Source organism: Odocoileus virginianus, chromosome 13 (assembly GCF_023699985.2).
Source record: "Odocoileus virginianus isolate 20LAN1187 ecotype Illinois chromosome 13, Ovbor_1.2, whole genome shotgun sequence".
NCBI lineage: Eukaryota > Metazoa > Chordata > Mammalia > Artiodactyla > Cervidae > Odocoileus > Odocoileus virginianus.
Window position 1 is genome coordinate 29,371,990 of NC_069686.1, and position 26,887 is coordinate 29,398,876.

Below are 26,887 nucleotides of genomic sequence, written 5' to 3' on the forward strand. Positions count from 1 at the left end.
AATCAAACCCAAGACAAGGCTGGAAATCAAGCAACTGACAGGAGGTGGACAAGTTGAGGTAGGGAAGGATGTACTAAGGGGTACATTAGTGAGTCAATGCTCCGAATAAATGGATCTCTTGTCTGCTGGGACCTCAGGGAGCCTGCAGAGGGCAGGACCCAGGGATGTCTCAACTATCAGGCTAAGAAGTTGGGCTACCAGTTCAGCTCCCATTGATTGATGGTTGGGGGCTACCTCCTGCATTTCTGACTTGACCCAAAACCAGTGGCAGAGCCTTCAGGCTAAAAGTCCCAGGGGCCTGCAGCAGAAAGCTAAAAGATAATGAACTGGTTGTAAGAGCCACGGCAAGTGGGCAGGGCACAGACAGAACATGCTGCTACCATTAAGTATAAGAAGAAAAGTGCCTTTATTTAGATTAAAATGCAAACCACAAAATCTATACTTACTGAGTGCCCATTCTGTGTCAGGCACAGTTTTAGGACTTCTAGTCTACAGTCTAGTGGCAAGAAAGCACGTAGATAGGTTGCTGAAAAATTAAAAAGCTCTAATAAAAAGACTTTAAAAGTGGGGCCAGGGGTTCTTGACACTGGGAGTGGATATACTGAGCTTCATCAAAGTGGCTGAAAAGGCATATAACCCAGGAGAAAAGAAAAAAGAACAGAGATCTTACCCTCATGATAGCCACACCACTACCACAGTCTGCCAACTCACAATTTTCATCAGCTCATCGGAGGGGTGAAATCTCAGTATAACCCACTAACCTGAAATTAAGCAAAGAGGGGCACTTCCAAGGAGATGGACCTACCTACCTGGGGTGATGCTGCTGGATGCTGGCAAGGAGAAATGAGCTAGAGTTTTCAGCAAACTGGTAAAGGCTGAATGAGGGCAAGCAAGAGAATACAGAACTCAGCAGGGTCACAGACAGGAGGTGAACCCACAATCAGGTTCTTTTACGTGGACCTCCGCAGGTACCAACGTAAGACTCTGGCTAGAGTCCAGAGCTCACCTCCTACTAGGTGTAGACCTGGGGAGGAGAACAGCAGCTGCCTTGGGAGAGGCACGAAATCCTACCTGGATCCCAGCCCACTGTAGCTGGGAATTCATCAGTATAGTGCGGTCACCCTGTTCTATGAACAGTCTAACTCAAAAGCAGCTTCAGGACCCTGGTCCCACCTTCAGCCAGCCTGCCAACCTACACCTCTTCTCAGCAAACACTGTGAAGCCACCTAGGGAAGAGGAATCTCTTTCTCAGGGCCTTGGAGGTGACGAAGAGAAAGTTATAGCCCGACAGGGGGCTTTGATAGAAGAAAAGTTGTAAAGATGAAGACATGAGCCTGGTTAAGGATGGAGCCAGAAAAGTCAAAGAACAGGATTAATAATGATCAGGGAGTAAGGAGGATGGGTTATAAATCACTTAGCATGAAGTTTCTTCTGAATGTTACATCCATTTAGTTGCTTAGACATGCAAGTTTAATTTTTGTTTGATATAAGGGAGAAAATCCTACATGAAAAGATTCTGGATTAAATTTAGTATCAGATTTAATTTCTACAGTCAAGAACAATTAAATTGTCTGCTTGAATTTTCTGGATCACGAGAGCTATTCACACTGAAATGTCTAACGTTCTGCTCATTGTCAAAAAAAAGCCTTCAAGTGCTGACGCGAAAAATTGTGCTTTATTTCAAACTGTGCACATCACTGCAGTAACAGAAGCTCATCATACGTATGAGAGGAGATGCACTGGAAGTAAGAGTCATCTTTTCTTCTGGTTGATCTGACATATGCAGTAGCTTCCAACCTAAATATCAATGAATGCCTGTTTTAATATTTCTCCAATCTCATTCATAGTTACAAAATCAAGATAATTTCCTTCTTCTATTAACTGCCATTTATCGAACTAAGCATTATTTCAAAGAAACGAAGAGCTAGTCATTGAAAAATAATTCCATTTCAGATACCATATTAAACTTAACAAAGGCATTTAAACATTTCTGACTACTGAAAGATTAAACACGGTTAAGCTATTCAGTCTCATTCTACAGCTAGCCCAAACTTAAACAAATCTTAATATGGCTTCTTAAAGATACAGAGTGAAAATGCATTCTCCAGCTCTTCTCTCTTCCAAAAAGCTTTAAGAAGCTCAGCACAAAACTGAAAATTAAAATGAATCCCAAAAAGGTGAATGAAAACTTATCTTCAGATTGACTCCATCAGTTCTAATGTCTTTACAAGCAAACTGAGTCAGACACACAGAAGGGAGCTGCTAGGTCATCGAAATTTACTAATCAGTTGAAGTTTCTGTCTTAGATCAGCATGAAAAGAAAAAATAAGGAAGTGGGAGGGCTCTGCTTGGGTTTCCTGTGATTGTGAAGCAAGGTGATATCTCTACACACTAAATTAGTTCTATTCAGCAGGCTTTTTAACTTACTTTGCATACCCACACTTCAATGTGTTGCAGGCAGTATTTAATTTTCCAAGAAAAACTACAAATCAAAGCTGTTTAGAACAACTATTTCCTTCTTTTTTTCCCCCAGAACTGGGGACAAGCTCCTTGAAGACAGGCACTCTGTTTTATACCTTTGTGCTCTGACAGGTCTCAGCCTGCAGACAGAATGCAGGAGAGGGAAAGGTTCTGGCAGACCTGAAGTTCCACACTGATGAAGACAGTCGAACCTCTGTGCGGTCAGTAAAGATGTTCCTGGCATTGCTGAGGCTCACCTGCTACTTTAATATCACTTTTAAGAGCGAATGCCCTGAATGTAGGACTTAAACAAAGGGATAAGGCCTTTTGTGCATCGTTTTTGTACCCTTTCCCAAGACCCCCTTCCCATACTAAGCACCAGGCCTCTGTAATAAATGGCTATTGACTAGAACTCCATGAATTCTACTGAAAATTTCAAAAGATAAGCCCAATAGAATTTTTTTAACCTCATGAAATTTTAAGTGAAGAAAAAAATAAGATCACACATTCTTGTACATGTAATCAAATATTAACACTAAATAACAACTATCTTGTTTTAGTATGAGGAAGTGAACCACAAACTGAACTTATAGTTTATTTTGATACTCTTTCTATTCCTGTGACTCACTTATAATTTCCTTGCTTGTGAAATGAAAGTAGAATATCACTTATTTTTACAGAGTTATTAGAAGGATTAGATAGATATTAATAGAAATACTTTGGAAACTGTAAAGTTATGTCATACTGATTTGTTAATTGAAAAGTATTTAATATTTTATTTATAATTGGTCCCAGCTACATTCTGTATCAGCTGCAGCAGAATTTTTTGCAATGACTAAAATGTTCTGTATCTGCCTATTATTATAGCACTTGCCCTATGTGGCTGTTTCAACACTTAAAATGTGGCTAGTGAGGATAAGAAACTGAATTTTTAATTTAAATAGTCCATATGGTCAGTGGTTATCAGACTGAAAATCACAGTAGCTTCAGAGACATAATCTTTTCATTGTCAAAAAAAACAAGTTCAAGAGATAAAACTTTGTTTTCTCAGCCACAGTTCTCACTCTTTTCAACATAGGACAGTACTATATAAAAATCAGAGACAACACCTTAGAGAAGCAAAACCCCCACTTAATATAGCATATTTGGCAAAGGGATCTTTAAAAACAAACCATCAAAACTTCATTTTGATGTAGCTTATTTGACAATTGAGCTCTCCAAACGATCTAAATGGCATACACCAAAGACTGGCATGTGCTAGGTGCTTTGCAAATACCTATTAATGAAAGAAGGATATGAGAGACCATTAATATACATCTCAGTGATTCTAAGTTAGAGGTTGACCCTGTCCACCAACATCACCAAAGGCACTTATCGTTTGGTGCCTCTACTTTCTGAGGGAGAGTACCTCTGAGGGTAGACAGCAAATGTACGAGACAAGGGCTCTTCCTCAAGAGCCACAGTCAACTTAGAGGAAAGAGACAAGTTAACCAGCAGATGTTAACAGTCCCAACAAAACAACAGAAGAACCAACAGGGGGAGTTTAGCATTAAAACCCAGAGAAAAGAGGCATTTGGAGGAGGAGAGATGACCACCAGCCAGAAGAGCTGAACAAGGTCTTGGAGGACCGTGCAGACTAGAACAGAGAGCTCAAGGAGGCAAGGAACAGTGAGTAGAAGCCAGTTCTGCTGATGCAGAAGGTTCAGGAAGGGGAATAATTTAGGTTTGCTTGTGAAGGGCCTCCACTGGTAGGCAAGTTGGGAGTCTGAAGTGATCCTACAGAGTGGGAAATCACTTAAGGTTAGAGGGGAGAAGGACTGCTAAGGTTATAAACAAAGTATTTTGTTATTCATTCACCCAAAGCAAGCATCTGGTGCTTAAAAAATATTATGTCAGGCACGTTGATAAGTGAGGGTTACTATGAGAGCTGTGACACAGTGCTAACCTGGATAGCACTCAAAACAGCCAGGAACACGGACGCAGGAAAACCTGAACACCAGATGACACCTATTTGTAGCAGAATTACGTGCAAAATGCTAAGCAGCACAGGTGGGAAGGTTTCAGCTGGAGGGAAGGGCCAGGAGGCTTCACCAAGGAGAGGATATTGAGTTAGACTAAGGAAAAGAAGCCACAAGCTCACCCGAGAAGTGCACGCTAGTCACTTACCGAAGAGCCTTCAGGAAATATACAATTTGTTGGAAAGATCATATTTCTGTGAAATTAAAGGGTGCTGAGGTCATATTATTCAACTATAGAAAAACTATCAAATCCTTAAAAGTACAGTGTTGAAGAAGAATGTAACTGGATAAGTTATGTTTTAGGACTGTGTAGTCATCACTTCTCAGCTTTGATTTCAGAAGACTGTAAATGTAAAAGCATTGATAAAAATCTTAGAATAAATATAAACAATATAGAATAAGATATATGATCTGATGGTATTTTAACTATGAAAAGAAACACATTTGACATTCAAGGTACAAAACGGTACTAATAAAAACAAATCAAATTATCAACTGTGATAATTTTATTTAGACCAGACACAACTTCAATGATTTTCTCTGGCAGAAATTGTATGCAAAAAGCTGGGGCGGGGGGAGAAATTGGGACAGATGGAGAATGAAAAAGTTATGCTTTAGAAAACATCTTCTCTTCTAGGAAAAAAAGCAGACTCCTTGCCTTTAAAAGTTTCAGCTACCCTTGCTGGCTTCCACCTGACAAGTGAATGGATTCCAGTCACACACAAAGGTACTGTCTTCATTTTAAATTTCTAGTTGGCCTGTTAGGATGGTACACAATAAACTTCTGTTTTGCAAGAATGTTACCTACAATTGTTTACATCAAATACAGCTGAAATTTTGAAAGAACTAAGATTAACAAATACATTTTTAAATACAGTATTGTTATTGGAAATTAAATATACTTACCATCTAAAACAAAACAAAATATAACAAAAACAAACCCTGAGGTTAAGCTACAGAGTAAGTTTATGAATTCTATTTTAGATCAATGATGAGGCTAATGTTCATAGCATTATTCACAACTGCCAAGACATGGAAGCAATCTAAGTGCCCATCGATAGGTGAATAGATTAAAAAAATGTGGTATATATATCCAATAGACTACTATACAGCTATGAAAAAATGAAATACTGCCATTTGCAGAAACATGGATGGACTTAGAGAGCATTATGCTAAGTGAAACAAGCCAGAGAAAGACAAATACTGTATGATATCACATACACACGGAAGCTAAAAAATACAACAAACTAGTGAGTATGAAAAGCAGCAGACTCACAGATATAGAGAACAAATTAGTTCTCATTCTCTATACCCAACAGGGAAAAGGAAGAGGGGAGGGAGTATATAAGGGTAGGGGATTTGAAGTACAAACTATTAGGCATAAAATAAGTTACAAAGATGCACCATACAACTGGGGGAATGTAGCCAGTATTTTATAATAAGTGAAAATGGGGAGTATAACCTTTAAAAATTATGAACCACGATATACTGTACCACATAAAACCTGTATGCAGGTCAAGAAGCAACAGTGAGAACCCTGTATGGAACAACTGATTGGTTCAAGATTGATAAAGGAGTACAACAGGGCTGTCTGTTGTCACCCTGTTTATTTAACTTATATACTGAGCACATTATGAGACATGCTAGGCTAGATGAGTTATAAGCTGGAATTAACATAGGTGGGGGAAACATCAATGGCCTCAGATATGCAGATGATACCACCCTAATGGCAGAAAGTGAAGAGGAACTAACAAACCTCTTGATGAGAGTGAAGGAAGAGTGAAAAAGCTGGCTCAAAAATCAATATTAAAAAAAAACTAAAATCATGGCAAATAGAGGGGGGCAAGGTGGGAGCAGTGATAGATTTCCTCTTCTTGGGTTCTAAAATCACTGCAGATGGTGACTGCTGCCATGAAATCAGAAGATCACTGCTTCTTGGCAGGGAAGCTATGACAAACCTAGACAGTGTGTTGAAAAGCAGAAACATTACTCTGTCGACAAAGGTCAACATATATATATATATGTTATATATGTCAAGGCTATAGTCTTCCCAGTGGTCACATACGGTTGTGAGAGCTGGACTGTAAAGAAGGCAGAGCACCAAAGAATTGATGCCTTGGAACTGTGGTGCTGAGAAGACTCCTGAGAGTCCCTTGGACAGCAAGGAGATCAAACCAGTCAATCTTAAAAGAAATCAACCCTGAATATTCTTAGAAGGACTGATACTGAAGCTGAATTTTGGTCACCTAATTTGGTCTCCTAATTTTGGTCACCTGATGTGAAAAGCCAACTCACTGGAAAAGTCTCTGATGCTGGGAAAGATTGAGGGCAGAAGGAGAAGAGGGCGTCAGAGAATGAGACAGCTGGATGGCATCACTGATGAAATGGACATGCACTTGGGCAAACTCCAGGAGATGGTAAGGGACAGGGAGGCCTGGCATGCTGCAGTCCTTAGGGTCGCAAAGAATTGGACACGACTGGGCAACTAAACAACAAATATATCGGACACCTATAACTTACATAACATTGTCCATCAACTACACTTCAATAAGATAATAAAATAAAATCAACAATGGGGCTTTGCTAAAAACAAGGTAAACTCTTAGAAGGCAGTATTTGTGGGGAAAGAAAAGATAAAAGACTTGACTTTACAGACAAGTTTTTGTAATTTACCAAAGCTATAAATCTAACTTTTAAATTACTGAGGTCACATGTAATTCAGTGTATAATTATAGAAAGGAAGCTTTAAAAATTATAATTTAACCCAGTAACTGCATTCCTGGACATCTCCCCCAGAGAAATATAAACTTATGAAAACATAAAACCTGTACAGATAGTTCTAGTAGCTCTGTAAATTAAAAAATAAATTCAGATGTCCTTCAAAGTGTGAGTGGTTACACTCTGGTACATTCTTATTATAGAATACTACTCTGCAACCGAACAGGAGAGAACACTGATACATGTTAATAACCTGCTTGAATTTCTAAAATATTATGCTGAGTAGAAACAAAAAACTCTCAAGTTACATACTGTATGATTTCATTTATGTAATATTCTTAAAATGATGAAATTAAAGAAATTATATAACATATTTCTATAATACATAGGAAGAGGACATTTAGTGGCTCCTAGGAAATAAGGAGGGGATGAGGTAGAAGAGAAGTGAAAGTGTGATTTCAAAAGGGCCACATGAGGGTCCCTGGGATTGATGGAAGTGTTCTGTATCTTGATTGCATTGATGTCAAGATACGGAATCTAATACTGTACTATAGTTCTGCAAGATGTTACCATTAGGGGAAATGGGTGATGGGTACATAGGATGTGTGTATTTCTTATAAGTGCCTGTGAGTTCATAATCATATCACAACTAAACATTTAATTTTTTAATTATAACTTATTCAAATTTTATCACAGTGACTACTTGAGGTTCGGGAAGGAACCACCAAAATGTTTAAGAGTATTTCTAACTACACTGTCAAAACCAAATAAAGATTTACTATACTCACTAGGTCACAACAAGCTGTGAAATTTCGTGTTGTTTTTTTTTTCCTGATTATTAATGTGTATTTAATTTTACAGTTTTAATTATACTTGTATTATTTTAGTAACTTTTTTCTTTGAAAGACTCCATGTGCTTAGAAATGCATCTTAGAAATGCATTTCTTTTTTACTTCATCAACTGAATATACAGAAGATATTACTAATTCACAAAAGGCAAGGACATAGAAAGTTTGCTCAATGTCATACAGCCAGAGCCTAACCAAGCTGGAGTTGGTGCTCTGTATCTACATATTAATGGCCTGAGAAGGAGAGTAGTATGTAAACTTATCTCACCATAGTTATAAACCATGCAATAATGAATATGAATCAGTCTATTTAAAAGTTTCTAATGTTTTTAGCAAGTAATTTGATATAAAAAATTATTTATCTAGCAAGTTGCATTATAATGGTAATTGTTTAAATAAGGCAGAATGCATTTTTCCATTGAAACATGAACAATAAATAGTTTTGAGCATCTAAACCAAAACAATTTATAAAAGTAGTAAACAAAAGTAAAGAGGGCTGCTAATAGACGAAGATATTTATCCAAGAGTAGTAGGTGAGGGTATGCCAAGGCTGGAATTAAAAACCCATTAATTCTATTGAGATATCTAGAAAGATTGGAAGTCAAGATTAAGTCATGCAAAAACAGAGAGTCTCCGCCCTCAAGTAGCTCAGGGAAGCAGAAGAACCAAAGGAACCTGGAACTGATATACTCCAGCGTTGCTTCTATGGAAAAGTGTATTCAGAGTTCTGATGAAGTAACTCATAGGGAATATTTGGGAAGATTTACACCTGCCAATACACTGAACAGAGATAGCAAAATGACACATATTTTTCCTGTATGGACAGTCTGAGTTAGACAGTTAACAACTGAGTTGCTTACTGCAGGTCTCAAAATAACAGTTCTTGTGAAAGTCCAATTGCGTTTTCTGATTTCCTTTGTGGTGCTTTTTAAAAAACTGACTTTTCAGCTTATTCAGTCATTGACAAATTGACAATTAAGTGGGAAATCACCATCACTGCATCAGTCTGAGATTCAAGGTATGATTCAATGAGACCATTTATTCTAGCAGATGTCACAAGAGATTTTTCAAAACATTCTTCTGGTTATTCATAATAACAAAAGGGAGTATTTTCAATAACAGATAATAAGTTTGGACTTATAAAGGCACACAAATTGCCTAAAGAATTAAAAAAAACCCACAATAAACCAAAGTAATGCAATATGAAGATAAGAACTCACCTAAAATGGTAGTTCTTAAGGCATAAGTTATGTTTCTTCATATATAATGAATTTTCATTGATTAAAATCTTTTCTGAAATCACTATTTTATTATTGGTAGGGAGCACTTTTTCAGATGCAAGTTTTTTTGCAAAGAAAGCCACTGATAGTGCTTAACGCAGCTGTCTATCTAGACTCTGGTAATGTATCAAATAACACACACCTAAAAAGTAGGTTTAGCTAAAACCTAGTTAATACAAAGTCATTTTACAGCTCATCCTTAACACTTACAGAACAATTTTGCATGTTTATTTATATACCAAAGTTTTCTAGGACAATTTTTTCCAGTTCATTATGTCTTATCTTTCCCAACTAGATTGTGAAATTAATCACTGCTTCCTCAAAGATGCAGACTCTGAATACTGAATCCAACATAGATGACAAAACTCCCCAGGAAAAATCATTTTTTGGCCACAAGGTCTAGCACTGAGTTCAATACAGAGCAGGGGACAGATGAATGTTAACTGAATGGAACCAAAATGAATCATGTGTCTTTTTAAAATAATAGGTATATAATACAGAACACAGCTCTTCACACACAGCTGACCTTCAGCAAATACCTGAAGTGCTGCTTGTATCCAGCCCGCTCACATGGGCCTCTGGTGGTACTTAGGACAAGAAGTAACTTCTAAATAGGTTAGCCCATCTCCCATTCAGTCGAAGATGCAAAGTATCAGACAGAATGATTAACTTCACTGCAAAGTGGTTATTACTGGTTTTCACATTGAATGTTTATAATTCTCTTGAAGATATAGAAACTTAAGAATGGGTTCAAGTGTGTACTTTGATCACAATGAGAATTCAATCAACGTTGCATTATCAGCAATATAATTGATTCTCTTTTTTTGAAAATAATGTATTTATTGTATTAGCAAAGGGAAACAGCCAATCTCAATAAATTTTTAAACAATTGTATATGAATGTATACATATGTAAGTTCTATAGAAATTTCCCCCCTTTGTGGGAGAGAGCAGGATTCATGTCAAAATCTCCTCACTTGATTTTTTAATTGCTGTTTTAAAAAACAGATCCCAAAGCACAAATTTAAGTAAAATATCATCTTGTTGAACTATACACTACAACTTCTAAACACTGGTTGGTTATGTGCTACAAAATTACAGTTAAATGACAGTACCTATATTCTATGATGAGAGGTGGATGAATGAGCTCCATTCATGTAAAAGCAACAGTTTCTCCAGAGGAACAACTCTCAGTTTAATTTCTTTGAAGACAATCAAACCTCTGAGGATAAATAAGACCAAAACAAATGATAAGTGAGTCTTTCTCATTTTAACAAGACCAGCTCCATCTAACCACCACTTAAATTCTCTTTTGTTTCTACCCAACTTCCAGAAAATTTAGTCTCAACAAGAGGTTAAGCCTCAAATGTGTACAGAAAACTGGCTGTTTGTTAACAAACGAGTCCGAGAAGGTAGCAACTAACTCAGCCATTATGGGAACAAATGTTTGTCTGGCTGCAACATTTATATTTTTAGGAGCTAAGCATTTCAGATGTGTAACTTCAATCTTCTCCCCTTAATCCAGAGGGTAAATTGTAATAAATTCTTGAGAAGACAGTACATTCTTGCCAAGGAAACAAATGCAACAGAATGAGAATGCTTGCTGTGCTAAAGTGAAATATAAGTACCAGAAGGACTCTAGAGAGCATCTGGTCCAACATCTTCATTTTATAAGATGAGAAAACCAGAGCCCAGAGGAGTTAAATGACTTGCTCATGGGACACATACCAGCTTAGTAACACAGCCAGGTCTAGGACTAGAGACTCTTTATTAAATTACTGTCTGCTGGTTTACATCAAGTATCTTCCAAACTTTTCTTCTAGTCTTTCTTGCTTTTGTAGTTTCCTGGCAATTTCAAGTGTGAATTTCAGACAGAAAAGGCAGAAAAGAGTTTATTTGCAAGGTGCATTTTAGTTCACAAATGATTACACTAGCATTTTCTTCATATATTGACTAGCAAAGACGCTGTACTTAATGACCACAGTTAGAATTACAAATACCATAGCAGTATAAACATTTAAAAGGTACGCTTTACATTTTCAAGTGCATAATACTATCAGTTTTTACCTTTTAAACATTAACAGTTTATTAAGCTGTTTACCCAAACCTCCTACACATGATGGTTAGTGGTGTTTACATGCCTCAAGTTCCACATGCCTAAAGAAGGTCCAACTTCCCTATTTTAAAAATGCCCTTAGTTGATTTATTTTTTTTTATCAATTCTCTTCTTTAAAGGCAATCTCTTGCAAACCATCCAGTTCGTAATATTTTTTGCTTGGTAGTTTTCTTTCCTGAAATATCCTATTCGGATCCATAACCATATTGACTAAGATCACAGAAAACAAGCCAAAAATTTGCCTGGGACATAGCAGATGCTATAGAAAGCATCATTAAGTACCACAACATAAGAATAAAAACGACTTGATGTATTAAAGCTGGCCCTAAGCCAGGCCCTGTTTTAAGTGCTCTACATGTATTAGCCCATTTAGTCCTCAAAACAACCGTATGAGGTGGATAGTTTTGTCATTCTGTTTTACAGATGAGCAGAACAAGATCCAGAGAGGTTAGATAATTTATCAAGTTAGACACCTTGTAAACAGAAGAGCCAGAATTGAACTATGACACTGGCTGCCTTACGATACCTCACTGCCTTATAATGACACTTTTCAAGGGCTTTTACTCAGTGTGTGGGTGAAGTCCCAAAAGCTTTCCCTGGCCTAAACTACAACTGTTCACCCTGAACTAGAGTGGGAGTAAAGAGATACCTTAAAAACATTATATGGTCTGTTCTCTTCCCCTCACTTCCCAAAATTAAACTGTTAAAGAAAACAAAGTTATTTAAGATGAACAGGAAGGAGAATCAAGAGTCTCAAAAGAGAACCCAAACCTCCTGTTGTTACGATTTGGGATAGAAGGGAAAACAGGACTGAGTATATACAGGAATGCTTTTGAAACCATTTTGTTTTCTTAAAAAACAAACAAACCAAAAAACCCTGAGAACTCTGGGAACCTTGAGTTGAAATATATCTTAGATCAATGCAATCCAAACCCTGTACCTTTAAAAGTAGGAAGCTGTAACCCAAATATTAAATGGTTTGTCAAGGTTATACAGTTTAATGGCAGATCTTCTAGTTCCTGGCTCAGGGTGCTTTTCACCTCCTTTTCATGGTTGCAATTAAAGAGAGAGCTTACAGTGGACCAGAGTTTCAGATACCACCTATCCAGTGTTCTAAAAGTCTATTTGTAATGGGCTGTACGTGACCATAAAACACTGTATTCAAAGTTCTAGGCCAGCCCCCAAAACCTGCACAGTACACTGATAGCCCACCTTCAACCTCACATTTTACCTTTTGCATTCATATATAATATCATTTTTATGACAAAAATGCACATCTGCTCTAAATTCAACCTACAACGCTAGGCACCAATTTCTATATTCTATATAAGTGGCTCTTGAAAGGGGGCTTTTTCTGGCTCTCCAAGCAGGCAGATGCATTGCTGGTGGTGGTGGTGGTATGTGTGTTGTGGGGAGAAAGGACAGGGATGCAGATTAGGGAAGAGCAGAATAAACATCCTTGGATATCTGTAACTCACTAAACTCATATTGAATAAAGCAACAATTATAGAAGTTAAACATGCCTTGCTTGTTGATGAAAAAAGGGTTACTGATTCCTTTGATCCTCTCTCTCTCCACACTTAATTTGTGAATTCTGGACTCTGTGAGGGCTATATGATATACTGTCCTTCAGAGAATGGCATCTAACCAATCCTCAGGCGTTATTCGTTTCATGAAAAATGCTTCACCGTGACATGACTTAAAATAATTCAAATACTTCCATATTTTAATTTATATATTTTATAGTATTAAAGATTTAGTTTAATTTCTAATGATATTTTATCATTTGCAATGAATCATTGCATCACTATATAGGAGTCATAATAAACTATAATATTATTAAGACTATGAATAATGAGATGATCTGCAATGTAGCCAACACTTACTGGTATATCAAATAAATCTAAATTATATATAAAAAAAACCCACCTCAGATCAATGACAAATGGAATGTCTGTAGCATTCTAAATTTATACAAAGAGCACCATCATGTAATGTCCCCAATTTAGTTATGGCAACACAGCCTCCAAATGATCAACATAATTCCACTGAATTACTGAAGTGACAGAGGGAGCAACTTTTGAATGACATACATACAACTTCTCAACTGCAACCAGCAAACACATAAATCATTGCTGTTTGTGACTCAGGGCCTGATCCCCTTACCCTAAAAGAAACTTGTTATTTTCCACTGCTGGGCATCAAACTGATTTGCTAACTGTTATCATCACTTATTGGCAGTATCCCAAGTCTTATACCCAGGTATACTTAAAGTTTCACTTTGTCTGTCTGTCTTACCTATTTGCAGCTATCTGTAGTTACAGTTTGGGCATGAAATAGTTACTGGGTACTGCCAACATATCCAGTTCAGTGGTGTTATGAATTAGATTTTTCCCCCCCCCTCTTCATTGCAGGAAAGACACTACAAAACCATTTAACACATTGAGGAAGTAATTATCTCCCAGTACACTGAAGGTGTGAAGGTAACTTCCCAAAGTGACATACAATTCCATGAATGTTTAATCCCTAGAAGAACCCTTGGATAACCTCTACTTCATCTTTCACTCAAAAAGGAAGCAATAATAGCCACTTTAGAATGAAGCAAATTAGGGACATCCCTCTTGACTGAAAAAAAAAAAAAAGCTTATGGAGCAATTTCAAAATACCTTAATATTTCAAAGCAGTAAGGTGAGGCACTGGACGTAAATGATTGGCATCATCCAGGGTATGGAAATTCTCTATTTAAATCAACCCCTGGTCAACAACAAGGAAATAACTCAAGTTTGAAAACTGACAATAATTGGATTTTTAAAAATTAAGCAAATTTAAGAGCTTTAAACTAAAATCCCTTTCCCAATTTGTATAGAAAGGAAAGAAAATTGTTAACTCTGACTTAACACAGACAATCCAAATACTCAAGGTTATAAAATTGCTAAAGTTCCTGTTGAACTGAGTTTGGTAGTAGTTTCCTGAAATTGAAATGATGTCAGAACCACTGATAGAATTAGATTTGGTTTATTCAGCTTGTATATGCAGCAGTAGCCTTTTATCCCCACTTCTGGATGAATGCCAACTGCTCCTACTTTCTGCTTACCTTCTCCTACTTGTGCTTTCGATCACTACCTTGGTCATCTATTTCCTTCCAAAAACAACATGGGTAAGAATTAAGATAACTGGACATTTGTCCCCCAATTTAGAATCTTCTATATAACATATAAGACATGAAATACAGCACTTTCTCTTATATAATAGCGGTAGTTGGGGAGGCAATGATTGAAATAGTTTGTTATTTTATTGTGAACGATAACCAATTTTAAAACTTCTTCTCTTCAAATGTCAATAACAAATAGACTATAATTCTAACTGAAAGCCTACCCTGAAGCATGTAAAACTATTTGTACAGCCAATCATAGATATGAATGTATATACACATTTTCTATATACCTGCATGGGCTATTTCAATTTCTAATGTAGTAGAGAAATTAAATGTGCTTTTACTTTCTAATATATTCATATCACATCAAATATGCACGTGTTAAACTCTGCTGTGAGGAGTGTTACATAATAAGTTTCCTGTTCACCTCTCCAAACACTTCCCAATATCCAACACAGTGTTACTAACTCTAATTTAGAGCTAAACCTCCAAATTAGAAGGCCCACTTACTATGACCATACCTAGAAAACAATGTAGCAGCCGAAAGACACAACCTTATCCAGCACAAAGTTTTTTTTTTTCCTCTTTTTCCTCTCCCGTTAGGTCCTTAACCAAATAAAAGGCTCTCATTTTATACTTTTCAATGTCCTTGATCCCTACACAGAAGGTGTTAGCAGACAGCTGGACCATCAACTATTTTCCTGAATCTGATACAAAATAGCTAAACATGGGGGCTTATAGTAAATTCAACCTCCAAAGCAAACTGTGTCACATAAAAGCACACACAGGATACTTTTTGAAATCCAGAAATACTTATTTTGGCCATCAACTGTTCTCATGTCGTTGAGAAGGCAAGAATGCTACCATTTTCCGTAACTGTTTCACTGGTACCAGGAAGGAAAATAAATACTTCCTACAGCAATACACTACATTCAAAAAGAGAAGTGGTCTTCTACTTTATCTTTTAAAATAAGACAATCTAAGCCCTGTTCTAGCAAAGCAGCTTCTGTCAAAAATTTGCTTTTCTGCATTAAGGAAAATAAATTTGACCAAAACTATAATCATTTTGGATTTTACACATAAATCATCACCATTATTTAAAAGTCGTAGACCTGTATTTTTATTTTACGTTCAAACTCGGTGCCAAAAAAAGAGAAGGAACTGCGACCTCAACTAATAAATTACATCTTAAAATATACATCATCTGTAGTACCCCGTTACTTCCAATGGTAACTGACACGCCCCGAATTTAACTGTACCAGACAGTCCTATCTGTCCCATCGCTGACCAAACACTGCTTCTCTGTTTCTATTCATCACGGATTGTAAGAGGTCTAAACAGTCCAGTATGCGAGAAAAAAAATTACCATTTTCGAGAAAAAAATTACAATTTTTATGACAGCAAAGTGATGCATTCAAGTTATCTACTGAAGAACATCCCCGTCCATGAACATTAACAGACATTTTTTGATAGAGCCAAAATATGTTGGCTGCAAGCTTATTACTCAAAGAACCTTAGGCACCCTTTCCTGCAGATAAAAAAAAAAAAAAAAAAAAAAAAAAAAACCAACTCGTAAAATCCAGGCACTATTTAAACCTTGCAAACCAAACTTGCCAAGAACCTTGTGCGATTATCAATAACCTTGGCTATACCGCCATCGGCACGAAATTCACGGTCCTGGAGACCAATGCAGCAAAATCCCAGACGAAAGACCAGCTGAAGCCCGACAGAACTGCCGCGCTTCCCCTCCGCCGCCCTCTGCCGCATGGAGAAAAGCCAGGGGAGGAGAGGAGTGGAGAGAGGCTCACCAGCTCCGAAGATGCTCCGGTGACCTCTGGCTGCTCAGCGAGAGCTGGGCTAGGGAAGGCTCTAGTTCTGCCGCGGCGGGCCGCGTGGACTACTCTCCCGGTGCATTCCTCGCATTCCTGCACAATCTGTCGCCAGCCGAAGAGCCCGCGGTGCGCGTCCCCCCCGGACACACACACCTGCTTACTGCTGCGCCCCGCGCGGCCACGGCCGCCGCGGCGCCCCTACTGCCCGCTCGCGCAGTTTGTCGCACTCAGCCAACACGCAGCCAAATTTCGGCCCAGCCGCTCAGCCCCTCGCTTCCCGGGTAGAGGGGAAAAGAGAGAGGGGTGGGCAGCGCCAGCGGCGGGCAGGGACACTCTATCCGCCCGGGGGTGCCGCAGCTCCTCTTCAACTCCTGGCAGGGAGAGAAGGAAGCGGCCGCGCAAGAGGGCAGCCGGGGAAGCTTGCGGCTGGAGAACCGGGAGGGGTGGAGCGTGAGGATACGCCGCGAGGAGAGAGGGGCGCACTGGACCGGGTGGGTGGGCAGGACCGGCTAGAAGCGCGGAACTCCCGGCAAACGCAAGACAGCACGGGCATAAGGGACGTGGGAGGAAGTGGGGGGGGGGGGGCAAGGTGCAGGAGTAGGGGCTGGAAAGGACGGACCTCCCCGAGGGTTCGGGAAGGCGGGCGCCCAGGGGTGCTGGGGGCGCGAGGCGGCGTACCAGGCGGGCAGGAGAGGGGAAGCCTCCCGGCAAACGTCCAGGAGGGCTCGGCGTGGCGCTCAAGTTTGGGGCTGCGGGCCCTAGATCCAAAAAGACCAATGCGGGGAGGGGTCGTGCGCTGCAATGTAGGGGAGACCCGGGGAAGAGTAATCGCCGGGAAAAGCAAATGGAGGGTGAAACTTGTGCGCCTACGGGGGGAGGGGAGCAAGCAGGCGAGTGCGGGCAGGAACACGAGGCGGGGCAGGAAAACCGAGGCGGCCGCGAGGCGGTGGGGACATAGTAACGGGAGGGAGGCGCCCGTCCCCGTCCCTCCCCGCGCCCCTCGCAGGCAGGTCTTGTCTCCGGCCCGAGGGGGCGAGGGCCGGGGGTCTTGTGAGCAGGAGTCTCAGCGCCTTCCCGCGAGCCCGCACACTTACTTTCCAGGTTAGGCAGTAGCCGCCGTCGCTCCAGGGATCAGGAACATCAGCGCGGTGGGGTCGCCGCTGCGGCACTCGAAAAAATTAAAAAAGTGCCGCGGCCGAGCGGCTGCCCGCCCCTCCCTCCCCCACCCGCCCCCTACCCCGAAGCGGCTCTCCCACCACCCCTGGCGGCGGCGGTGGCCAACTTGCCCCGCTACCCCTTGCCCATGGTGCCGCCTCCGCGGCCGGCGTCGACGCGGACTCAGCCCCGGAGCCCCCTCTACTGCCCAGAGGCCGCCGCCGCCCGCCCAGCCGCCAGCCCGCCTGCCCAGCCAGCACCAGGCTCCCGGGAACGTCAGCACGCCGCCGTCTCCGGACCTGCTCCCTGCCTATCCCATTGGTCGGAAGGAGAAGGCTGGCCCTTCCCATTGGACCGGCCCTCATATTGAACTGACCAATGGGAACTGAGGTTTCAGGTCGCCATAGAGACCGATGCTGTTAAGAGCGAGAGGGCCTGGAGAAGGTGGGGAGTGAGGATGAAGGTGTCTCTGGCTTTGGGTGCGGGAGGGGGTGGAGGAAAGAGCTACCGAGGGATTCCTGAGTGCTGATTGAAATTGGGATAGCTTTCGCTTTGTCTCCCCATCAAACCCAGCTGTGCATGGAAGGGTTAGTCCGTCGCGTCAAAGGCAGGGACAGCTGAGCCCCTAAAGGAATCCTTGAGAACCTGGGAGTGGGCATTTCACTTTTTCTGCGATTAGGGAGTCCCTCGGCCTCTGCCCTTTGGCCTTTGACACGTGTGCACCTTCTGCTTCTCCAGGTGAGTTTGCACCCCCATCCCTTAAATCATTGCTTCTTCCTGACGTCACTGAACCATATCAAATCTACTTGTTTTTCCCAACCACTCCCCCTTCCCTGGGGTGGATCTTGCATCAAAATTTTGGGTCTAAAGACTTAAAGGAGACTAAACATCATTCAAAGACTTCCTTTGGATGATATTTTGATGAGGAAACAGGCTGACGTATTGTATGATCGATGTCATCTAGTCAGTGCATGAGATGTATTCCCTGCCTCCCAAAGAAAACCTCTAATCTCTCCATTGAAGGATATTTATTAAACGCCCATCTGTGTGTGCATTCTGCACTATAAGCTTGACAGGTGCATGCTTTTTCCCCTAAGAGTTTACAAGGTGGGGCAAGACACAGGCAATTGGTCCTTCATGTCTTCTGATGATTTCACAAGAGTAAAGGAAATAGATTACACTTGGTAGATTTTGTTTTCTGCATACTTTCAAGTTTATCTCTAAGTCTGATAAAGAAATAAACTGAGACATGGAGTCACACAGAAAATCTTGAGCTTTAATTATAAGTGCTTTGCTTTCATTTAAAGTCACTTTGCTAGTTTGTAAATACCAATTGTTTTTTGTAAATAATTTTCATATCTAGATACCAGCTATTAAAATAGAACTTTGTGAACATATTGGGCTTTTAAGCATTATTTTGTTTTGTGATATAGTCACTGATATTCTTATATTCCTTCTTTTTGTTGATTTTTCCATTTTTACACTAGTTTTTTTAGTAAGAAGACTATGTTTAGGCTACTGCCCTTCAATTTGGAGGGACCATATTGTATGAAAAAACTGATAGAATTTTGGAAATTACAAATATTTTGTTAAAAGCAACAGATTAATGTGTGTGCAAGCCACATATGTCTTTCTAGTGTCCTGAGTTTTAAGTTGGATAATATGCTATTGTTTGTTATCTTGCCATAATTAAAAATTACAGAAATAAACAAGAATTGTTGAATGGTACCTTAATTAGAAAGTGTCTTTCACAATTTGTAGTAAAATTCGAACTTTGTCCATAATCCTATGCAGGATTGGACTGTGAAACAAAACAGCTAAATATATGAGTGCTCCCCCCCTAAATATTTACAGAATTGGGAAGAAATCAGAAGGAACCTTGGAGTGCTGTCTCATGCTTTGCCATCATGAAAATTAGCTCATCATGCTTTCAATTTCAGCCTTTTGTTTTCTTTTTGGTGTTTGTTTATAAGAGAATAGAAAAAGTAAAGTGCAAATTTTTATAAATAAAACTCAGTTTTAATGTACTAACAAAATACCAATGACTTTTAAAAAAAATTTTTATAATAATCAATAGAAGATATGTCAAATGGAAAGAAAAACATTGATATTTCCTTTTTCCTTGCCTTAGGTTAACATAAAAGGAAAGAAACAAGAACTAATTTATTTTTTACTCCTGTAGTCTTTTCTTTTTTGCATATTTCTCAGATCACATGTTTGATGAGTATTTTGGTACTGTGTATTTCATGTTTGTAATGATTTAAATGTTACTAAAATTCACTATGAATAATATCCCTTAAAATGTTGTCATTCACATTATTATTAGTCATTTTTATGCTCCAGTGAAAGATTTCTTTTAAACTTGCTCCTGCACAACCCAGCATTGTTGGATAAAGAAATTACTTTGTTCCACTAAAAGTTTATGCTATCCAGTCTTGGCTGGATCTTCACTGATTCTCTAAATTCCTTTCCTCATCAGGAGGGTGATTATCTAGGATACTGATGCAAAGACATTATTCAGGGCACTTCTCCCAAAACTGTCCTATTTCTGCTCTACTCAGGCTCCACTGTACTTGGTCTTCTTCCAGTTCTGCTAATGATCTTGTCTCCTACTTGACTGAGGCATCCACCGTGAGGTTTCTCAACTTAACTTTCCTAAACCTCAGTCTCAGTTTTCACACTTCATCACTTCTTTCAGTCCTGGTTGAGAAGGGTGCCAGCCTTCTGTTCTGAGCTCACACTTCACTTGTGCTCTTAAACATTGGCCATCCTCCCACCCCAGAATTTTCCTCCATTGATTATAAACACTCTCTTAGATCATGTGTTACATCCTCTCCTCCAAAAATTTTATCCTATATCTTACAATATGTGACCTTCAGTAACACCACCTCCCTTCTATCCTTCTATTGGCTAAATCACTAAGAGACGATTTGAAGGGAATTTCTTGTGGCTTCTATTTTTTCCACTTTCAATGTTCTGCCCTTGAATACAACTGAAATGATTCTGAAGATTGTGCTCTTTGCACTCAAAATCCCAACTCTTTTTGCCAACAAGGTTTTCCTTTACAAATGTGCCTTTTACTTGCAAATTGCAAGGCTTCAATCCAGATTTCCAGTGCATTGTCTCCCATCCTTTTGGGTACATAGAAGTGCAAATTATTTACTTGAGAAAAGGAAGCATTTCACCTGCTAGCCCCACCACCTTGGTGGCTCTAACTGCTGGGAAATTGAGGTGGGAAATGGGGCCTCTGCTTCCCCTGACAGTGGCTCATCCTCAAGAATAAAGGTAAATAGCAGAGATCCAAACAAACTTTTAAATTACCATCTCAGAAAGAAGTCAGCCTGAACCTTTCATGATTATGAAAACTTTGTAACTTTCTAATGTTATTTTCATATTAGCCTATAATGTCTAGTAGTGAATTCCTGACAAAGAATAGCAAAGGCAGCAAGGGAAAGAGAAAAGCAGGAACACTCTTTCCTCATTCTTAGATGCCTAGGGAGGAGGTGGGAACAGTGAACATAAAAATTCCACAAAGCGCGCTGGTTAGGGTGTGAGGGTGGTGTTTGTTTTTAAAAGGAATGTTAAAAAGAGGCAGGTGGCAAATGAGGGAAAGAGTGCAGTGGAATAAACTTGTCCTGGGAGAGGATGCTAGAGCTTAATAACAATTCCTCTCAGGACTGCAGAATTGGCTGTATCCCACCTCTAGCACATTCTCTGAATATGCAAATCATCCCTCTGCCTTTAGCAACCCAGCCAAATAGTTACCTGTAGAGCCTTTTCTGAAAGTTTCCTGATCGTACCCACCTCCAAAGAGGATTGCTTCTGCTTTAGTGTTTTATTGAGGCTCTAACACTTTCTAACCAAAGGTGCAGATACATAGTGTGTGAGCCTATTCTCTTAGAGGATCGGATACATGTCGTGGTCATGATGATAGCCTCTGCAGGGCCTTGGACTAGTAAAGTGTCTCCCACACTAGAAAAATGCCAACAGTCATGAATCCTTCTTTTAGCCTTTGGAAGAATTTGGCTTTCAACAATGAAAAATTGGAATCGGTAATGTTGGGCGGTAATTAGAAAAAGATGGGACTAGAGGTTCAATGTGGAAAAGTGAGGTAATGTATGGCAGAGCAGAGTAGAGGTTTCTGCCATGTATCCTCCTAAGAGAGAAAGACCTCAGATCTCATCTCTGCCATGACCTATCTCTACTCCTCTGTGAGGGAGGGGACCAATGTGAACAGAGCTGGCTGCATGTCTTTTGGCATGAAGTTATATCCAGAGCTAAGGCTATAAAATCTGTATGTTGGAGAAAGCAGTTGAAACTGAAGTTTTGTCAAACAGTTTAAATAAGGGTTGTCTACATTTTTTCCGTCTAAAGCATCCAGGTTGCTCTGTCTTTTGAAACACCATAGAATCATGCAAATTTAACAACTTCATAAAATCAGAAAGTCATTAAACATCTGGAAAGTGTAATTGACATGACTCCAAGTACCTATATGCATAGCCCTTGAAATAAGCAGTCCTGTATGTCTCATGACCTTGCATCTAACCATGGAACCAGCCCTGCTGGGGGCCTGACACAGGTGTAGCCAATCTATCAGCTGACTATTGACCCATAAACTATAATAATACCAATCATATTTTTTCCCTAGAAATTTGGGATTCAGAAAACAAGTGAGCTAGAGAGAATAGCTGCCTTCATCCTGATGTTTTCTGGGTTCTAATTCTCCCTATGAAGACAGAATATATACTTCATTGTATATTGACCCTGAGATTTTTTTTAATTAAATATATTTGACATATAACATTGTGTTAATTTAAGGTATATAATGTATTACTTTTATACACATATATTGTAATATGATTGCTAGTGGAGCAATATTTATCACATTACATAATTATACAATAGGCCATTATTGTCTATATTCATTATACAGTATGTTAGATCTCCATTGCTAATTTGCCAATTATTGCAAGCTTGTAGCCTTAAACATCAATCATATTGCTCCACTCCCTATCCCCTGGGAAATCAGTTTGCTCTGATTTTTAGAAATTGGACTTTTTAAAATCCAAAATTAAGTAATATATAATACTTATCTTTCTCTAACTTACCTTATGTAGTATAATGTGCTCAAGGTCCATCCATGTTTTTGCAAGTGGCAGGCTATCCTCCTTTCTCATGGTTGAATAATATTTCTCCATTGTGTATACATGCATCTTTTTAAAATCCATTTATCTGCTTGATGGACATTTAAGATGTTTCCATATCTAGGCTATTGAGAATAGCGCTGCAGTAAACATGGGAGTGCACATATCACTTTAAGAGATTTGTTACTTAAAATCACCCCAACCCATCCTTTTCCTATTTGCTTTTAATGAGTCTTTGTTTCTTAAAAACAAAAGGTTTCACTAAAATATTATGCAAATATTTACAACAAAACACATCTATTATGACCATCATATTGGGCTTGAAGAGAGCAGTCTAAAAATTTCTGAAGAGCAAAAAATAAAAAATGAATCATCTGTCTATATCCAAACATTACCAACCAAATTTGGGTAAAAGAGCTTTCCTTAGTGTAGCATCTATTTCTCCCTACTCCCCACAAAGCCTTATATTCCTCAACTCTCAGTTTTCCTACTTTGAAGTTGGGAGTAAGAGAAGAACTTTGAGAAGATAAGCAATATGATTCCTATTTCAGGGTAGAGTCATTTTACCATCCCATTGGTATAGGAAGAAAATACAGTTGTACTATTTTTAGAGACATTATGTGAATATTTAGGAACTAGGCTAAAAAAAAATAAAAGCAGAAAAATTTATCAGAGATGTTAGTAGCCCTACAACCCAAGGGAAACAGATTTTGAAGTTTAAGATTCAGTAATTATTGTTGTAATAAAATATCTCAGATGGAAAACCAGACTCCATCTAAAACTGTTACAGTGTTTTACATAAAATACCTATATAATATGCTATATAAACTAGCATACTATTTTCCGCATAGAGTTTCTTTGCTTTTTTTTTGTCAGTGCCCTGCAGCATGTGGGATCTTAGTTCCCTCACCAGAGATCAAACCTCTGCCCCCTACAATGGAAGTGCAGACACTTAACCACTGGACCACTAGGGACTTCTATAAAATACCTAGTTTTCAACAAAAAATTATGAGACAGCTTAAAAAAACCAGAAAAGTATCCAAATTCAGGAAAATAAGTAGCCAGTAGACAGGCTGAGTGAGCATATGAATTTAGCAGACAGCTAATCCAAGTGTCTACTATAAATACATTTAAAAACTTAAAGGAAAAATGACTTAATAAATGGGGACTCTAAATAGAGAAATAAAGATTATAAAAAAGGAACTAAATGGAGATTCTTGACAAACTATCCAATCTGAAAAACAAATTTTAAAATATTGAGAAAAAATGATCTGAGCCTCAAATTGGTAGGACAGCTGTGAATAACAGAAGGAAAGGAAGGCTAGAAGGATATATAAGAAATTTAAAGAAGCAGTTGTCTAAAAAAAAAGAACCAATGGCCTAAAACTTCCCTAATTTCATAAAAATTTTAATCTACAGATCCAAGGAACACAGTAAATTCTGAGTAGAGTAAGCATAAGGAGACCACACTAGCTACATCATAGACTGCTGGAAGACAAAGATGAGAAAGTTTTGAAGCAAAAACAGAATAACAATTCATCATGTACAAGGAAACCACAATAAAATTAACAGCTAACTTATCAGAAATAAAGGAAACTGGAGGGAGGGTGGAAAGACACATTCAAGGTACTGAAAGAAAAAATCCTGTCAATCAAGTTTTCTTTAGCAAAACTGTCAAAAATGAAGGTGGCAGTCCTCATAAATGAACCTATGTTAGAAATATGCTAATACTGACAAAATCCATATGGCTACCGCTTTTAAGTGAAGTCCAAAGCTAAAGAAGGCTGTCAGATGCAGGACACCTGACAAGTCAATAATCTCCATTTGAAAAACAGTTCTTGATTCAGTGCTAACTCTGGAACATCAAATGATCACCACATTAAAATCCTGTTTAAAATATTAGATTTGAAGTTCTCTTAAATTTAGGGCAAATATGACCTCATTATTTTTCTTAACTACAGAGTTCTCTATCTGCTTCATAGAAGTGTTAGTAAGCTGACCAGAACACTAAAGGAAGAGAAAATAAGAGCAAGAACTGTCCCCCTATCCTATTCTCTAACCATGGCAGCCAGCCCTTTCCATCTCTGGGTCACTGTTTCCTTTATATACTAGACCAATTAACTGTCATCACGGTTGGTTATAACTTCTATGCATCTCTGAGGTTGAACTCTGACGGAGTAAGTCAACAGGACCTGCTAGTATCATCTTGATACAAGTTGGAAGTCAAGAACTGGCATATTTTTTTAGAGTTTAATAGATTTTTAAAATATGGAAAAAATGAAGATGAAAGTAGATGGAGAAGGAGCAATTGACAAGATTCAATACCCATTCATGATGAAAATGCTAAAACAAACAACAACAACAAAAACCCATTCGTGAAGAAGGAAACTTCTTCAATATGATAAAGTGCATCTATGAAAAGTCTACAGGTAGCATCACATTTATGGTAATGGTGAATGATTTCCCCCTAAGACTGAGAATAAAATAATGTCCACTCATGTCTTCTGTTTTAACACTTCATTGGAGGTTTTAGTCATTGTAGAAAGGAAAGAAAAATAAAAGCATGTGAATTGGAAAGGAAAAATTAAAGCTGTCTTTATTCACAGATGACACGATTCTATGCATGAAAATCCTAACAGATATAAAAAAATATAATACTAGAAGTGATAAATATTAGCAAGGTCACAAGATATAAGACAAGTATACAAATATCAGTTGAATTTTTATGTGCCGAACAAGTGAAAAGTGACGTGAAAGTGTTAGTTGCTCAGTCATGTCTGACTCTGCGACACCATGGATTGAGGCCAGCTAGGCTCCTCTTGTCTATGGAATTCTCCAGGCAAGCGTATTGGAGTAGGTAGCCATTCCCTTCTCCAGGGGATCTTCCCGACCCAGGGATCAAAACTAGGTCTCCTACACTGAAGGCAGATCTTTACCATCTGAGCCCCCAGGGAAGCCCTAAGAACTAGCAATTTGAAAATGACCTTAACAAAATGATTCCATTTATGACAACATGAAAAAGAATATAACACTTAGAAATAAATTTTAGGGCTTCCCTGGTGGCCCAGTGTTAGGAATTTGCCTGCCAATTCAGGGAGCACAGTTCAAGCCCTGATCTAGGAAGATTCCACATACCACAGGGCAGCTAAGCCTGTGTGCTGCAACTACTGAAGCCCACACACCCTGGGGCCCATGCTCTTCAAGAAGAGGAACAACCGCAGTGAAAAGCCTGAGCATCATGACTGGAGAGCAGCCCTTGCCCACCTCAACTAGAGGAAACCCATGTGCAGCCCCCAAAATTAATTAATCAATTACAAAAAGAAATATTCGAAAAGAAGAATAAGACCTCTATTGATCACATTGGTTTAGTTGCTAAGTCGTGTCCGACTCTTGCAACCCCATGGACTGTAGCCTGCCAGGCTCCTCCATCCATGGGATTCTCCAGACAAGAACACTGGAGTGGGTTGCCATTTCCTTCTTGATCACATTGATGATCCCTATTAAAATCCCAGCAAACTTTTTGTAGAAATCATGAGCCAGTCTTAAAATGGACAAACATAGGAACAAGAATATCAAACAACAACAAAGTAGGAGAAATTATAACATCTAATTAGATCAATGAAATAGAGTAGAAGGTATAGAAATAAGTCCTTACATTGGTGGTGAATTAATTTTTGACAAAGATGCCAACATAATTCGGTGGGGGAAAGGATGTCTTTTCAAAGAATGCTACTAGGATAATTGGACATTTATGTGCAAAATAATGAACTTACACTCAATTCATATCTTGGAGAAAAAAATGCATTATTGAGCTAACTAAAATTATAAGACTTGTATAAGAATTGTTCTGTAAACACTAAAATTATGACTTCTACAAGAAGACATAGTACAAAATCTGTGACTCTGCTTTAAGCAAGAATTTCTTATCTATGACACTGTACTGTGATCCAGAAAAAAGAAATTGATAAACTGAACCTTATAAAAAAGAGTTTTGTTCTTCAAGAGAACAAAGAAAATCAAAAAAGTGACAGACTGGGAAAAAAATATTTGTAAAGCATAATCTTACAAAGGACTTACATCAGAATATATAAAGAAACTTTTAAATATCAAAATAAGGCAAAATCAGTTTTATAAATGGACAAAATATCTAACTAGATATTTCA

General features: G+C 38.8%; 2 protein-coding genes and 1 long non-coding RNA gene across 17 annotated transcripts in view; 1 reads left to right on the forward strand and 2 right to left on the reverse strand.

Annotated features, from left to right (window-relative positions):
• PKP4 (plakophilin 4) overlaps positions 1-17,652 on the reverse strand; it is a 256,119-nt gene extending 238,467 nt beyond the window's left edge. For 6 of the 13 annotated variants that reach the window (XM_070476163.1, XM_070476162.1, XM_020883113.2 and 3 more), the window contains exons 1-2: positions 11,052-11,156; positions 10,439-10,545 (exon numbers count right to left, since the gene is read on the reverse strand). In XM_070476163.1, coding sequence (XP_070332264.1) covers positions 10,439-10,476 — 38 coding nt within the window. In that variant the 5' untranslated portion in view covers positions 10,477-10,545; positions 11,052-11,156. Of the gene's footprint in view, positions 1-10,438; positions 10,546-11,051; positions 11,169-16,401; positions 16,769-17,519 lie in introns of those variants that run through there. The other 7 variants (XM_070476164.1, XM_070476166.1, XM_070476160.1 and 4 more) reach the window with 6 other exon arrangements.
• Positions 1,654-3,715, reverse strand: LOC139038059 (uncharacterized). Its single transcript, XR_011490982.1, has 2 exons — positions 3,633-3,715; positions 1,654-1,797 (listed from the first exon to the last, which is right to left on the reverse strand). It is a non-coding gene; the product is annotated as an uncharacterized lncRNA (long non-coding RNA).
• A 332-nt stretch (positions 17,653-17,984) lies between the features above and the next one.
• Positions 17,985-26,887, forward strand: part of CCDC148 (coiled-coil domain containing 148) — a 536,518-nt gene continuing 527,615 nt past the window's right edge. For all 3 annotated transcript variants that reach the window (XM_070476172.1, XM_070476173.1, XM_020883117.2), the window contains exon 1: positions 17,985-18,318. The gene's annotated coding sequence lies outside the window, so the exon portion shown is untranslated. The remainder of the gene's footprint in view (positions 18,319-26,887) is intronic.